At 40.6% G+C, this 17,117-nt stretch overlaps 1 protein-coding gene across 1 annotated transcript in view; it reads left to right on the plus strand.

Annotated features, from left to right (window-relative positions):
* Window positions 1-17,117, plus strand: part of dnah3 (dynein axonemal heavy chain 3) — a 174,413-nt gene that overhangs the window by 107,608 nt on the left and 49,688 nt on the right. The window contains exons 33-40 of the mRNA XM_078418267.1: window positions 1,259-1,350; window positions 2,411-2,630; window positions 4,121-4,255; window positions 6,721-6,832; window positions 9,558-9,799; window positions 12,165-12,265; window positions 12,355-12,460; window positions 16,852-16,981. Of these exons, the coding sequence (XP_078274393.1) occupies window positions 1,259-1,350; window positions 2,411-2,630; window positions 4,121-4,255; window positions 6,721-6,832; window positions 9,558-9,799; window positions 12,165-12,265; window positions 12,355-12,460; window positions 16,852-16,981 (1,138 nt within the window). The remainder of the gene's footprint in view (window positions 1-1,258; window positions 1,351-2,410; window positions 2,631-4,120; window positions 4,256-6,720; window positions 6,833-9,557; window positions 9,800-12,164; window positions 12,266-12,354; window positions 12,461-16,851; window positions 16,982-17,117) is intronic.

Consider the following 17,117-nt stretch of genomic DNA (forward strand, 5'->3'; position numbering starts at 1 on the left):
CCAATAGCAAATTGCCCCTCCACCGTTTCCTATTATGATAATTTTACATTTGTAGACTCCACGATGTTTCTCTCATAATGGCAAATAACAGTGTTAGAGCTGTCAACAGAACATCTTTTATTGAAGACAATTGTCCTCAAGCCTTCACCTCAAGGTCAAGGTTTCAAGATCAGATTATTGTCACGTGTACCAATTAGGGCACAGTGAAATTCGAATTACCGTACAGCCATACTAAAAAAAAAAGCAACAGGACACACAACTACATAAAGGTTAACATAAACATAAACACCACAGCGGATTCCCAATGTTCCTCACTGCGATGGAAGGCAATAAAGTCAAAACTGCTCCCTCTTTTATTCTCCCGCGGTCGGGGCAGTCGAACCATCCGCAGTCGGGGCGATCGAAGCTCCCGCAGCCGGCGGTTGAAGCCCTGCTTTGGGGCGATTGAAGCTCCCGCGTCGGGGTGGTCGAAGCTCCCGCGGCTTGGAGTTCCCGAAGTCGGTCTAACCAGAGACCGCAAGCTCTGCAATGTTAAAGTCCACAGGCTCCCGCAGTTGGAGCCCCAAAGTCGATCCCCAATAGGGATCGCGGGCTCCGTGATGTTAAGTCCGCAGGCACCTGCGGTGGAGTTCTCGAAGTCGGTCTCCTGCAAAGGCCACCAACTCCTCAATGTTAGGCCGCAGTGCGGACAGAGATACGATACGGAAAAAAATTGCATCTCCGTCGAGGTAAGAGATTAGAAAATGTTTCCCCAAATCCCCCCACCCCCCACATAATACAAGCTAAACAACACTAAAAACATACATTTAACAGATCGAAACAAACAACAAAGAAGGAAGGGACAGACAGACTGTTGGCGAAGGTGGCCAGTATCCAAGTCATTGTCTCATCCATCAATATTTAATATCACCTGATAACTCATTTTGCAGTCTCCACACTTATTATTTCCAAACAATTTTTAATATAACTATAAGCAAAGAATTGGTTTGTCATCAGACGTTAAGATCTCTGCTGCCGAGTTTTTGAATTTGAATATGCAGTTAACCAAATAATCTCCATATCAATTATTTTGGGGGAGATTTTGAATGCCATAGGCCATTATTGCTGATGTACTGATGATGTCATGGATTATAATGAATAGGACAACCTCATTTGGTGTTTAGATACATTTCATCCCCAGAATATTAATGGTTGGATCATATTGTTTCTCCTTATGACTGATTTTTGTAATGTACTCCATTTTCTTGAATTTTTACAGGCATTGTTCCGTACAGTTGCTATGATGGTGCCAGACTACGCTCTGATTGGTGAAATTTCGCTTTACTCAATGGGGTTCATCGACTCACGAAGGTTAAAAACTAAATATATTTTAAATTATTTTAAATCCTCTTAAAATGCAGCAATACATAATCCTTACCTACAGGAAAATTGGTGGACTGTGACAGGTGCCTGCACATGTAAAACAAATGAGGGGCCATTTCATTCTCAATGAAAGGTGGGTGCAATGCCCATTGCCTGCCCACTTTGGTGAGTTTGTTCTGATCTCCCATTTACAGCCATTTCCCCTCCGATGCACCAGGTAACTCCTTTCTTTGGAACTGTAGGACCAAATTCCAGTCCAAGTTGTGGCCAATGGAAGCCATATCTGCCAACAAAATGTGCCGAGCATCAGTGTTAATGAGGTCTTTGTCGAGTAGTTTATACACCTGTGATGATGTTGCAGGACTGAGAATCCACAGTCCTTGTAATCCCTGCATAGGTTTGCAAGAATCAGACAGGATGAAAATTTTACCAGGACATAGATAAACTCAGGAAGGTACATGATCAGCGTTGAACATCTTTGGGATGTATACTGTAATAATCATTGACTAAACACAACAGATCTGGTTGCAGATTTTGGTTTTATTTGCCAGCCAAATAGTAGAGATGATTATGCCAGATAGAATTATTTAACATTCCCATGACTCTACACATTTTGGCAATATCAGCAGCAGAAATCACTGATAGGTGGATTGAGGTATATCTTCAAGTATACTCCTATCCCATACATATCACAACATCACTAGTTAACAATTCTATATCTTTGTACATATGTACTTGGGCTATTTTTCAAGATCCATTTGCGTGTATTTTACTTTCATTCTGTTTCAAATATAGACTGTCAATACAACTGAAAACTAACTTTAGAAAAATGTGTTTTTAGGCTGGTCTTCCAAAATCCCTTGGACTGAATATTTAATGTACAATATTACATGATGCAACTGTCTAGTTCAAAGGATCAACTGTTGTGTTTTCTCAACAGTTAATTCTTTGTAATATTATGATTTAAAAAATTGTGTTAGATAAAACTGACTGCAACTTGTTGCTCTCTTCCCTCCATCAACTCTTACCTTTAATATTACTTCTCCAGTCTTTCCCAGAAGATTGTGGCTACCTATCGACTGTGCTCCGAACAGTTATCATCGCAGCATCACTATGATTATGGAATGCGTGCAGTCAAGTCAGTCCTCACAGCAGCTGGAAACCTCAAGCTCAAATTCACAACTCAGAATGAGAGTGTATTGCTACTACAAGCCCTGTTGGATGTGAACTTGGCCAAATTTTTAGCCCAGGATGTTCCTCTGTTTCAGGTAGATTATGAAGAAATAAAGAAGGAAATCGGGTCTGCAGTGCACAACATATTTATTGCAGAGAGATTTATTTGAAAACAATTAGCGAGCACTGTAAGGACATAGTGCAGAGCCATGAGACTGACTGACCATAATGTCAAAAATTAAATAAAAGCAAAACTTAATTTATTGGAAAAGTGAGACAAAAGTTGAAAATGCCAATCAAACTACTAGGCTTCCACAAGGAAAAATTGGTTGAGACGCAATGGTTAAAAATACCTTTTTTTTCAGCTTCTCATTTGTAATCTTTGCATTGCCTGTATTTTCAGTCCCATTTGTTCAAAACAAAACAAAACTGTTGAGGCATATTTTGGACTAACATGAGAATCTGTAATTAAAAGGCCTGTGATTTTTTGTTTAAGCAATGGTTCATTAGGTTGGACATAGACTATGTAGAAGGCATGGTGCATCATGAAAGATGTTGTCCTAGAAACTTATCCATGCAGCTCTGGAAAAAAAAAATCCCTGAAAATCAACGCAACTCAAAACAGAGCCACATGCAGAACAATTCTTGGTGCCTTATATCTTGTTGATATATAAATCTAATTTCTTGGCAGGATTTTCATCCTATCTGGTATAATTCTTCCCACATAATGCACTTTTACTGTATTCTTTGTCCCCATTCACATCTCCGACATCTTGCAACCTCCAATGCAATATCACATGGATATCTTGATTAATCTGCCTGTGGAGGTTTGGCTCATAGTCACTCCCAAAGTCCTCATCTCGGGATCACAGTAGGGTGTCGCTGATCTCTGCCGCATCTCCCAGTACCACTGCCTTTTCAAACAGGGGGTTGGGGAAGTACCGATTTCTGAACGCAAGTGGAAGAGATTTCATATATTTTATTTTCAGCCACTGAGGTGAGAAATTGGATATGCCCGGGCTTCACCAATAAACAGGCGTCCGTAGACTGCTCTCATGCCTTTGTGGTATATAGAATGGATACATTGGCTTCTTGCCAGCTCTCAGAGGAGCAGTCCGATTCATCCTATTTCATCCTATTTCCTCCCCATTTCTCTGCATCCATAGCTTTCTAAGCCATAGCTTCTTGAATGAGACATTAACGTGGTCATTCTGTCATTTTCACTTGACTGTGGGGACTTGCTATTCACAACTTTGCTGTTGTGTTTCTGGATTATTACCATTCAGACACACGGAACTGCAGATGCTGGAATCTTGCGTAGAACACTAAGTGTTGGAGTAATTCAGCGAGTCAGGCAGCATCTCTGGAGGACATGGCTAGGTGACGTTTCGGGTGAAACGTCAACTATCTATGTCCTCCAGGGATGCTGCCTGACCGCTGAGTTATGCCAGCTCTTTGTGTTTTATTGCAATACACTTCAACATGGCCTCATTGATTGTAAAGAGCTTTCAGACTTTGTGAAAGTGGTTGTATAAATGTAAATGTTTTATTGTTAAAATCGAGCCTATCTTTCGCATTACCTTAGGGCATAATATCCGACCTGTTCCCTGGTGTGGTGCTTCCTGTACCGGAACGTGACGTTTTCATTAATGCGTTGAAGAGCAACATTAAGAAAATGAAGCTGCAGGCTGTCCCATGGTTTATTGAGAAGATTACTCAGGTCACTTAAATTATTTAACGATGTCATCATTTATTTTGTTTAATGTTTTAAGAAGCATCTATGTATAGTAGTTTCTGATTTTTGATCACCATCATCTGCTTTTCAGTTGCATTACTGCCACGTCTGTCCCACTATACCATGCACTTTCAATAGTAAAATGGATAGTCTCCTTTTAATTACTGGGATGGCCTTTGAGAGAGACACAAACAAAAATAATTATGAATTAATCCTTAGATGGCTAATTTAAACCAGAATGTTGTACTGTCAATTTAACCCCCAATTAGGGAATTGGGGGGAATCAAAAGAGAAATTGTTACAGATGAGAATAAGCTTTACCTGCAGAGAAGGGAACTGGTAGGATCTACATTCTCGGGAGCGCCATGGGGCCCTAGAGCCTTCTTGATTGAGAAATAGAAAGGATCGCTCAATATGATAGCAGGCTTGAAACTCATTGAGGTGTGGCCGCAGGGCTACATTGGTGAGATCGATGGTGATGTAGGTGAGATCTCTGCTGAGGGCAGACACTTCAAAGGCAGAGGGGGAGGTGTGGTCAGAGTGGATTGTAAAGGCATGGCAGGGGTTAGACCGCACACTATTCCAGTTTAAATTAGCCATTGAAGCTTGTGAGTGGTAACCTTTTGAATCATGGAATAGGTTTTAAAGACCATATGACCTTTGTTCCCACAATTGAAGCAAAAACATAACTCTGGTCCTGAAATTCTCATGTTCTTGCTCGCCCACCTTAACCTCACCAGAAATCCAGTGACAATAGCTGTAGATGATTATTGTCACTATGTCCCAATGGTTTCTGCTGCCAAAGTTATAATATGAGGTCTGTTGTGATATTGCAAGGACTACTTTGTTGTATCACAAGGACTACTTTGTTTGCCTGTGTAGTAACGTGTATATAAGAGAATGAGGTGATTTGGTGGTCACTTTGGTTCCAGGTGGCCGTGGAATAAACAGCCTGGATTTAAGCTCCAGCCTTTAAACCTTTTAAACACGTGTACTTGTGGTCCGTCCAGAGTCATAACAAAGGTATAACAGATACCGGACCACGAAGTACAACAAGGTCAAGAGAAATTCTTCAGAATTTCATGGCCTTATCATTTTCTTGCTTGACAATTGCCCTCACAGTGAGTACAACCTTAGTATAAAGGTGTGGCTCTATGAACAATAAAACTGCACATGGTGTTACCTGAGATCTGTCATATTTATTTTCAGTTATATTTCTTTCCTTAAATGTAGTGTTTCAGTTTGTTTGATTGTTTGTCCTTATTTGATTCACAAAAAAATCTGCAGCATACAATTAGGTCAATATTGCATCAGCCCCGAGAATAATTGATTTTTGGTGCTTAATATAAAGATCCCCTCCTTTAATTCTCAGTGTGATAGAGAATAATTGTATTGTAAATTTATAAATTTATATTTCTGAATTGACATTCCTTTAGAAATTTTTTAACAGTCATTTGTGGGACCGGACATGAATGGATTATTTTCCATCCTTAAATGTTCGTGAGATGGTACTGTTGCCATCTTGAGCCAGCTTCATGGCTGTGGTGAAGTGACTTTCAAAGTGCTCCAAAGTAGAATGTTCCTGGATGGTCACAACTTGGAAAAGAAAAGCATTGGAATTGTTTACTTCTGTGTATGCCTTTGTCACTCCTTATCATAGTTAGAATAGGGTACCAATGTAACTTGACAATACATATCTAAAATACAATACAATACAATACAATATATCTTTATTGTCATTGTACAGGAGTACAATGAGATTGGGAATGCGCCTCCCATACGATGCAATAAATTAATTAGCTAGTCAGTATTAATTTAAACAACCCAATGAAACAAATTAGAAAAGTTTTAAAACAGAGTAAAGTGCAAGTAGATCTGTGCCGGTTCACTGTGCGATGTGACCATCCAGCTCAACAGGACCGGTTTATAGCAGCTATGGCCCTGGGGATGAAGCTGTTCCTGAGTCTGGAGGTACGGGCGTAGAAGGCCTTGTATCGTTTGCCCGATGGTAGAAGTTCGAACAGACTGTTGCAGGGGTGTGAAGAGTCTTTGTGGATGCTGGTGGCTTTTCTGAGGCATCGTGTGTTGTAGATGCCCTCCAAGGCTGGTCGCTGTGTTCCAATGGTCTTCTGAGCTCTATGGGTTACCCGCTATTATCCCTCTCCCTGAGTGCAAGGGGGATGGAATTGTTCTTTAGTCATGGACTGAAGCAATGTTGACCTTCCCCATCGTCAAATACACTTCTGCATTCGGCAATCTGTGAATAAAAGATGAAGTGGACAAAAGTCAACAAGGGCAGGGAGTTGCTGTTAATGTTGATATATAATAACGTATGTTTTTATTAACTTCTGGTGGGTTTTTTTGTTTCTATACTTGTGATTCTGTAATAGATTAAAAAAAATAATAATCTGAAATGAAGTATTTTATTAATTTATATTGTGCTTCAACAGATTTATGAGATGATGTTAGTGCGTCATGGATTTATGATTGTTGGTGATCCTCTGGGTGGTAAAACCTGTGCCTTCAAAGTGTTAGCAGGAGCACTTGGTGATTTGTATGCAGGTAATGGTTCATCTGATACTTAAACCAATTTACTTGTTGTAGCTTTGCAGAATAAAACTGTTTACAAAGATGGACAGGAAGTAATTTGTGAGGACAACATAAGGAGGTTAGAAAGATGTTAAATGGACAAAGATCTAGCAGATTGAGTATTTTATAGGAAAACGTGAAATATTGTCAGGAAGAAAAATAACAAGCAATCACGTTATCTAAATGGGGATCGTTTTTAGAGATCTGAGGTGCGGAGGGGGTCTCCTAGTTCAGGACTTTTACCGGAATGATGCCTGGATTGGAGGGTATTAGCTATAAGGAGAGGTTGAACAGACCTGGATGGTCTTCTCGGGAAGGCCAGAGGTTGAGGGGAGTCCTGATAGAAATATATAAAATTATGAGAGGCATAGATAGATGGGCAGGTAGTCAGAACCTTTTACCCAGGGCAGAAATATTAAAGACTAGGGGGCATAGCTTTAAGATGAGGCAACATTTCAAGGAAATGTGTGGAGAAGGTTTTTTTACACAAAAAGTGGTGGGTGCCTGGATCATGCTGCCAAGAGTGGAGGTGGAGGCAGATACAATTGTGATGCTTAGGAGGCTTTTGGATAGGCACATGGATATGGAAGTAATGGGGGGATATGGATAATGTGCAGGCAGGTGAGATCATTTCATCTTGGTATCATGTGTAAGAAGGAACTGCAGATGCTGGTTTAAACCAAAGATAGACACAAAAAGCTGGAGTAACTCATTGGGACAGGCAGCATCTCTGGAAAGAAGGAATGGGTGATGTTCCAGGACGAGACCCTTCTTCACACTTTGGACAAAGGTATACAATATTGGCCTTCTTATTTAAGGAAGGATCTTAAAAACTCGGAAGAAGTTCAGCGAAAGTTTAATTAGTCTAATATTTTGAATGGGGCGGTTGTCTTATGAGGAAATATTGGACAGGCTAGGCTTTGTCTACTTGAGTTCGATAGAATGAAAAGGGCTTTGATTGAAACTAACAGGATCCTGAGGGGAGTAGATGGGATTGTGGAAGTGTAGAAGATATCTCCTCTTCTCGGAGAATCCAGAACTATGGGACACTGTTTAAAAATAATGGGTTGCCTATTTTAGTCTGACCTTTGTTGCATCCTGGTATTACTGCCAGTAGGGATGATTGTGCAGAATAAATGGAGCACAACAGCACAATGTGTTGACATACAAACGTTCCATATATTACACCGATAAGCCAAAACATTATGACCTGATGAGCCAAAACATTATGACCACCTGCCTAATATGCTGTTGGTCCTCCGTGTGCAGCCCCATACGCAGCAGGGTGCAATGCACTTTGTATCGTGACACATTCCTCCCATGACCACCATTAAAATTTTCTGTGACTTGTGTCACAGTAGACCTTCTGTTGGTTCAGACCAGACGGGATAGTCTTCGTTGCCCTCGCACATCGATGAGCCTTGGGCGCCCAACGTCCTGTCGCCGGTTTGTGGTTTGTCCCTCCTTGGACCACTCACCACTGCTGACCGGGAACACCCCACAAGCCTTGCCGTTTCAGATATACTCTGACCCAGTTGTCTGGCCATAACAATTTGGCCCTTGTAAAGTTGCTCAGGTCTTTACTCCTGCCCATTTCTCCTGCATCCAACACATCAACATCAAGAGCTGACTGTTCACTTGCTGCCTAATATATCCCATCCATTGACAGGTGCCATTGTAACAAGATAATCAATGTTATTCACTTTACCTGTCAGTGGTCATAATGTTTTGGCTGATGGTGTATAATGGTCAAGGATAAATAATTGTCAGGCATTATAATCTTGGTTAATTTCTATGTAGTTTATTTTAGATATCTTGAAATTAGCTGTTTTTAATGTGTTCATTAAAATATCAAAATTATTTGATTAGGCTAATACTTCAAATATTAAATGAGTTACAACTTTTAAAATAATGCAAAAGGAAAGTTCAGACTCACAGTTCAATCTAAATATTGTATTTTCTAAGAAATTAAGGAAAGGATCTTTTACGCTTGTTGTAAGTTCAAAATGTTGGCACAAGACTATGTGCCCAACAGTGCTGTGTTTGGTAAATATTTATGATTTATTGAATTCCACAAACAGAGCTTCATGTTTAAGTACAATAAAGCAGATTTGACTAAGGAAATACAAAGTCACAAACATGTACAGGAGAAGCAGAGCACTAGTTTACATTCACCGCTGATGTGGAGAAAAGTCACCAGAGGAATTCCTTAACATTTCTTAACACAAATGTTTGTGAACATTTTATCAAATGTTGAGCATTCTTTGCAAGGAGGTGAATTATATCAGTTTGTGCGGTTTATGGAACTGCATTTGCTGGTATATACCAAAGATAGACCCAAAGTGCTGGAGTAACTTCTTCGGAGATGCTGCCTGACCTGCTGAGTTACTCCAGCACTTTGTGTCCATCTATTGTTAATGGCATCTGTCCATCTTTCTATTAATTTTGCATTAACATTCCACAGCTTGGTTCTTCAAGAGAGAATGGATTTATAACAGCTAAAATAGTTGGAACGCACAGTTCACACAAATGGATCTTGCGTAAATAAGAGTGAATAAGGTGGAGAGTCAGAATTTGATATAATTTTAAGGTGAAAAATGGTGCTAAACACAATTGAAACTGCTGAAATGGAGAATATACACTGTAAATTGGCGAATTGTTTTGAACTCTCGTAATTTTTCATCTGTTTCATTTGAAGCTAAGTTAATGGATGAGTATGCTGTTGAATACTGCATAATAAATCCCAAGGCCATAACCATGGGACAGCTGTATGGGTGCTTTGATCTCGTAAGCCATGAATGGACTGATGGGGTTCTTGCCACAACGTTCCGAGCTCAAGCAACTTCTATCACTGATGCAAGAAAGTGGATTGTATTTGATGGACCTGTTGATGCTGTTTGGATTGAAAATATGAACACTGTCTTGGATGACAACAAGAAAGTGGGTGATTTTTAAAAAAAAGAAGAGATATTTGTACATAATATATTAAAGGAAAGAGGAGAGCATCGAGAAAAGACATTTGGCCAAACTAATTCATACCAAAATTCATGCTTCAGTGTAGCTCCTCCTATCCTTTCTATGAATAGAACCCTCCACATCCTTCTCCCTCGTCTGTTTAATTAATTTCTCCTTAAATCTAACTACATTATTCGCGCCAACCATTCACTGTGGCAGCATACTTCACATTTTTACCACAGTTTGGGTAGTTTCTTTTCCTGAAGTCTTCAAAGGACCTCTTTGTAAAAAAAAAAGTGATATTGATGGTGTTTAGTTTTGTTCATGTTCATGAATTGAACTGATCCATTCTTTTAAAAGCGTTCATAATTTTATTGACATTAAGTAGGGTACATCTCCACCTCTCAAGAGGGAGAACGTCCACATTTCCTGATGTTTATATTCTTAGATTTATGGTGTATCCTCATAATTTTTATCTTTCCATCTTGTCAGTGTGATCATGTCCTTTAAATAAAGGGGCAACCAGACCTGCTAACACTGTGTTTTCACCAAGTTCTATATGTTCAGTTGACTTTCTCTACTTTTGAAACATATCCCTCTAGGTATAAACCCCCCAAATTTGGTTTGTATTTTTATGCACTTACAACCAACTTTTTGTCAATATTATGTTTTTAATATTTTTATTCTTTTATCCTATTTAGATTTTTTTTGGAGTAATATATATTCTTATTTTTCTTCCCAAAATATAATACCTCACCCTTCGTAGCACTGAAATAAATTTGCCAAGTGTATGTCTATTCCGTAAGACTACTGATGCTTTTATAAACTTCTCCTCCTGATTGTAATGATTACCAACCACCTCTCCCACCTTGGTTTCACCCACAAATTAATAAAGTATGCTTTTGGTTCTAAAGTGTGAATCATTCATGTAAATTGTACACATCATAAATCATAGTGGGACTTCAGTCCCATTTCCTGCAACATTCATAGCTACTCTTCACTCATCTTTTTATGGAAATCTAGATGAATTAAATTCACTGTATCTCTCCTGTGTATTACCTCTACAGGGAAATTATGGATATGAATAGTGGTTTATTTATTAATACTTTTAATTCCCTGAGCTATTTTGGTCAATTTAGATTCCCATTTTCCAAATATTAAATAATCTTATTTTTCTGACCAAACAAGACATATTTTCCTGAAATCTACACCAACTATTCGGAAGAAGGTTGAATAAGGGTCCCAGCCCAGAACATCACGTGACCCATCCTTTTTCTCCAGAGATGCTGCCTGACCCTTTCTACACACCAACTATTCTGTCTGATTTTATTTCCGGGTGTTTTTCTATTTAGTCAGAGAGAATAATTTAGCCATCTGTGAATCTACAGAAGAGAATTGATTTATCACAATGTATTAAAGTTATGTAATAATGTGGCTGGTCCTTCTATTAGATAGATTCTTCGAAAATCCCTGGAAGTAATTCATCTGAAGGAGGGATTCTATCCTTTTTTAGATAAATTAAGTAATATATCATGACAACTCTTTTCACAGCTTTACTTCCTTTTAATCTCATTATAAAATGCCATGTCCATCTAGCACAGCTTTCTAATAAAGACTGAAACAAAACAATTAAATAATATTTCAATAATTTTGTCATCACCACTTTTGATTTTGTCCTGTCAATGTCTTAGCAGAATACATTTATCCTGAACTATGTTGAACACATGTTTGAATGTTTCCTATTGGTCCTTTCCCAATATAGCATTGTTAGTAGGTGCTGTTCTCCTGTTATTTTTGCAGATTCAATTCTCATCTCCTCAAATCTCCTCACTCCTCCCCAATCCATTTCCGTGATCTTTGTCATGCGTGTGTTATTCCCAGACTGGGTCCCAATGATCTGGAAACTTAAAGCCCATTCTCCTGCATCATCCCGTCAGCCACACATCCATCTGACCTATCCTTCCAGCTCATGGGCCTGGAAGCACTCCATAGATTACAACTTGGGAAGTCCACCTGATCCTTCTCCCTCATCTCCATCCCTTGCCATTTTATGCCAGTGACCTCCAGGACAAGCTGGAGACTAAACTGGCATAAAGCATCTGGAATTTTTAGTTTAAGAATAGAAGAACTGTGTGCAAGAATGCACCAAGCCTTCAATAAGATTATGGCTGAACTGTAACTAGTCTAGGGAGAAGAGTCTGTTTTGGCCACTGTTACCAAGATGATCCCCAATCTTCACTCACGTTGCATGCTCTCTTCTTTTTTCTTCATAACTTGATCTGATAAGCTTGATGAAATGCCCTTTGGCATCGTGTTGCTTGTAATTGTTTATGTGCCCTTTGTCTTCCAGTTGTGTTTGATGAGTGGTGAAATTATCCAGATGAGTTCCAAAATGAGTTTGATATTTGAGCCAGCAGATTTGGAACAGGCTTCTCCAGCGACAGTGAGCAGGTATCAATTGTGGCATTATCAAACTTGAGCAGTCAGTACAAGATGCAGCTAACTTCACATGTGCTGAATTGGAAACCTTTTTTTAACAGGTGTGGTATGATTTATCTGGAACCCCATCAGCTCGGTTGGGCTCCCCTGAAAGACTCTTACATGGATACTCTACCACCAACTATTACTGATGAACATAAAGAACTGGTAACTCTTTGTTTTTGAAAGTTAAGTTGCAATGATGAACATGGGGAAACTTGGCCACTATTACTGATGTCAATATGGATACATGCTGAGCTTTAAAATGTTGCTCATTTCTCAGGTTAATTTTATGTCTCTACATTCTTAATGTGGCAATTCTCTCTGTACATCCAAATAACGTAACCTCTAATTATTACACAATTCAATACCTACCCACTGTGGTTGGTTATAAACAAATATGTGTGTTTATAGTTAATGATGTAACTGTCGACTCTTTGTAAAAGATAAATTAGAATGAAATTTCGTCAAATAGAAATACATGACAAAAATCTAAACCTAGTTCCCAATGTCCAAAGCTAAATGGTTCTGGAATCACCCGTGGTGTGTTGTAGTGCTTTTAGTATTGATCATTAACTACCCACTGTGCAACAAATGTTGGAAAGGAAAACTAATGGCCCTGAAATTCATTGGCATTACATAGCTTAAGTGCGGAGTTAAACTCACCTAAACATCCATCCAGTAATCTGCTGTATTGAAACCCTTTAAGGAAGAAATATAGTAATCATAGAAATTGGGTTGAAAAAAACCTGTTCTTTATTCAGATATCACACATAAAAAGCACTTTGTGCACGCTTCCAGCTGTTTAGTGCTGTTGTTTCCAGTGACTTTCTGTGGAATGGGTGAATTTCATTTTCTATATTAATGTTTATAATATCTGGTAATATATCTCCCACCACCTCTTTAGCTATTTAGACATAGGATATGCTCACCTAACCAGAATCAGAATCAGAATTACCTTTATTTGTCATCCAAAAAACAAGTCTTTTGGACGAGATTTCGTCACCCACAGTCCAACAATAAGAGCAATAAAATACGCAATTACACAACCCCAACCATCACAACAAAAAAAAAGAAAAAAAAGAAACATCCATCACAGTGAGTCTCCTCCAGTCTCCTCCTCACTGTGATGGAAGGCCAGAATGTCATTTGTCTCCCCCTGCCGTCTTCTCCCGCGGTCAGGCTGTTGTAGTTGCCACGTTCCAGGCCGCGGTGAAAGGTCCGCAGCGGGCCGACCCCAGCCCCGCGATCCGGTGCGGGCGAAGATGCTGCCGCTGCCTCTGCACGTCGGGGCGGTCGTGGCTCCCGACATTGAAGCCCCCGCCAGGCAGAGAAAATCCCACGGCCTATTTCAGGCCGCGCCAGACGGTAAAATGTCCGCGGTGGGCCGACCCAAGCCCCGCGATCCGGGGCGGGCGAACACATTGCCGCTGCCGGAGCTCCCGATGTCGGCATCCGAGCCGAAGCCTCCGAAGGCGAGTCGCAGCCACTCCCGCAGCCTCCGAAGACAGCCGGCTCCGCAGATGGTAAGTCCGGTCCGCGGGCTCTGCGAACCAGAGCCCAGGTGGTCCCAGCTGGAGGCCGCCAGCTCCAGGTATTTGGCCGATGGTAGGCCGCAGCGGGAACGGAGACACCACCCAGAAAACAAAGGTCTCGTCTCCGTTCGGAAGGGACAAATTTACAATTTTACAGCCCCCCCCGTCCCCCAACACACACATAGTACACAACCACAAAAAAACACGACATCACATCTACAATTAAGACAAAAAAACAACAAAAAACACAAAGACAAACACAACCACACATCAAGTCTTGTAGGTTAGCATATGCAGGCCCAGTATGCATGCACCAAGTTCTAGAATGGCATCCTGACACCATTTTATCCCCCTCCCACATCTTCATCTCCTACCACTTTAATTCAGTAACCTTGTAAGTACTGGTTGGAGACCAACCTGGCATAATGTCCTGTGGAATTTGTTATTAAAAATTTGAACAGAGGAGCAATGTTCAAAAATGCACCACATGGACCTACATCATTACATTAGATTCTGGCTGAACTGCAATATTAACTCTGCTCCCTAGGTTGAAGATAGACACAAAAGGTTGAAGTAACTCATTGGGTTAGACGGCATCTCTGGAGAAAAGGAACAGGTGACGTTTCGGGTCGAGACTCTTCTTCACACTGAGACTCGGGAAAGGGAATCGAGAAATATAGATGGTGATAAAGAGAGATATAGAACAAATGACTGAAAGATAGGCAAAAAAATAACAATGATAAAGGAACAGGCCATATCTTCAATTTAAACCAGCATCTGCAGTTCTTTCCTACACTACACTCTAAGTTGACTTACATTTCCGACTTCTCTTGCAGATTTCTGATTAAAGTTAGCCTTAGTCCTTGTAAGATAGACACAAAATGCTGGAGTAACTGTGGAAGTTTTGGGTCGAGTCAGACTGAAGAAGGGTTTCGACCCGAAACGTCACCCATTCCTTCTCTCCAGAGATGCTGCCTGTCCCGCTGAATTACTCCAGTATTTTGTGTCTATCTTCGGTTTAATCCAGCATCTGCAGTTCCTTCCTACACACTTAGTTCTTGTAAGCCCATCTGGAATTGTTGAAGTATCATCGATGACTGGCAGCCAGGTTTTCATATGCCACTCCTCCCCAGGTTATGAATGCCTGGCTCATCTACAGCCCGTAATGTGCATTTGGAAGACTGGGGTCTAGTTTTGCTGGCTGCTACGGGACTGCAGACATCTTCTGCCATATGGGAACTTGGTTTGCTAAGCTATATTTCTGACTTGTGAACTGTTCTGGTTACAGACAGTTCACAGGAACTGAACCCAGGGATGACCAGTAACTGAATAATTGTGAAATGTAGGTCAGGGTCCCATGCAAAGAACTGCAGAAAATCATATCGGTTTATGCATAGCCAATGTCTGCTGTAAAAATAACAATGTTGGAGTAATGGAAACAAATTGGCAGCCTCTCATTCACAGTTATTATGCCTCCAGCACCTGACCCCTTTACTCCTGACCTCAGGAGAAATAAGGAGATAAAATAAAACATGAGATTAAAAAATATATTTACAAAAATATTTCTTTCACACCTTTCTAACTGCTGATTCAGGCCCAACCTGACAGTAAAAAAAATTACAAATACTGTTGATGGGGCAGTGATAGAGATTAACTTGATAGTTTTATTCATATGGATAAATCTTTCCAAAAACATAAGAAACATAAGAAAATATGCAGTTGTGGCGCGTCGAGAGCACGAACAGACAACCTTTGTCTTGGACATGGGGGGACCGGCCGGAGGCCGTGTCAATTGACCGCTTGAAGCCGGCCCACTTAGACATCGACCATTCCCAGCCTCGGCCACGAGGTCGCCCCCCTTTGCGGGTCCCACCACCTGTCTCGCCACCTGTCCCTCCAACTGTGCCTCCGCCGGCCCCTCTGTCGACCGATTTCCGTATGCGGTCCGGTCGGGTTGTGCGACCACCAGTGCGTTTCGTGCCTCCGGTTCTGGGGGGGGTCCTGTGGCGGCTCCCAAGGGTCGGGCCATACCATTACCGACCCCTCGGCACGGGAATGGACCAGTCCAGGGGGGCGGTCCTTTGCTACGTATATAAGGACGAGGTTTTGGGCGCGAAGTCATTCCAGCAGACTTGACCGGTCTGATAACTGTGAAATAAAACCGAACGTCCCGAAATACCTGGCTCCTCGCCTTTATTTCGGGCCTCTCTCGACGCGCCACACAGTGATCAAATGAGAGTGTTACAATTTAATTGGTATCACAGCGTAGAGAAAACCACCAAATTACTTCTGATTTCTTCAGCTGGTTCTTAAAATAAACCCCCACAAACATATGTGGGTTCTTGTGAAAGATGGGAATTCTCTTCTGGGATATAAATAACACAATATCCTTTGGCCAGCTTGATATTTGAAAAAAAAATTCAACCAGTTTCTCATGTCTAGAGACATCTGAAGATTCTAACTCCTTTTAAAGATGCAGTTTCACAGATGATGATGATACACTTATGTTTCTTCCTATGACATTAACGGTTTCCTGTGGTCGCCATGGTCACTTTTCCTGTCCTGATAGGAAGTGTTGACAACTTAAGGATGGTGACAACCAAGTCCAATCTAGACCCTTTCCAGCATTCATATACACAGGGGATCACATATTAACAGCCAAAAATCAGGGGACTGATTTTCCTTTCCTAACCCAGGGGAATTGAGGGTAATTAGAGTATCTCTATTGCTGTCTAGCTAAGGCAGATGGTTGAGGACTTGACCCACTGATCTTTTTCATGCAATGGTCATTGGATTGTATCAAAACATTACAGCAGAATAGAGGCCATTCCTTTCATGAAAATAAGCAATCTAGCCTAATCCTGCTTCCCATTCCTCGGCTCATAGGCTTATAGATTGGGAAATCAAGTACTTATCTAATTAATCAATAGATACATTTGTCATGCCATTGGGGAGTTATTTTGATGATTCTATTAATCATAATAAAATTGTTCAGGTAGGCAGCTGATTTGCTTTGTTCCTTAGATCAATGACATGTTCCATTGGCTAATACAGCCATGTTTGGAGTTTACCCGGTTATATTGCAAGTTTTTCGTACAGACCTCTCCAATGCACCTGGCTTACAGTATGATGAGGCTCTATTCTTGCTTAATGGGTAAGTGTTCCATTTAAATCTGATTCCTATTGCATTTCCACAACAACTTTTGTTTTGCTCAGCTATTTGCCAAAAGCTAATATTTTGGCAGTGTTGGCTGCAACATTTTAGTCAGTATGCAATGATATATCAGGGA

The sequence above is a fragment of the Rhinoraja longicauda genome, chromosome 21 (assembly GCF_053455715.1).
Source record: "Rhinoraja longicauda isolate Sanriku21f chromosome 21, sRhiLon1.1, whole genome shotgun sequence".
In the NCBI taxonomy this organism is placed as follows: Eukaryota; Metazoa; Chordata; class Chondrichthyes; order Rajiformes; family Arhynchobatidae; genus Rhinoraja; species Rhinoraja longicauda.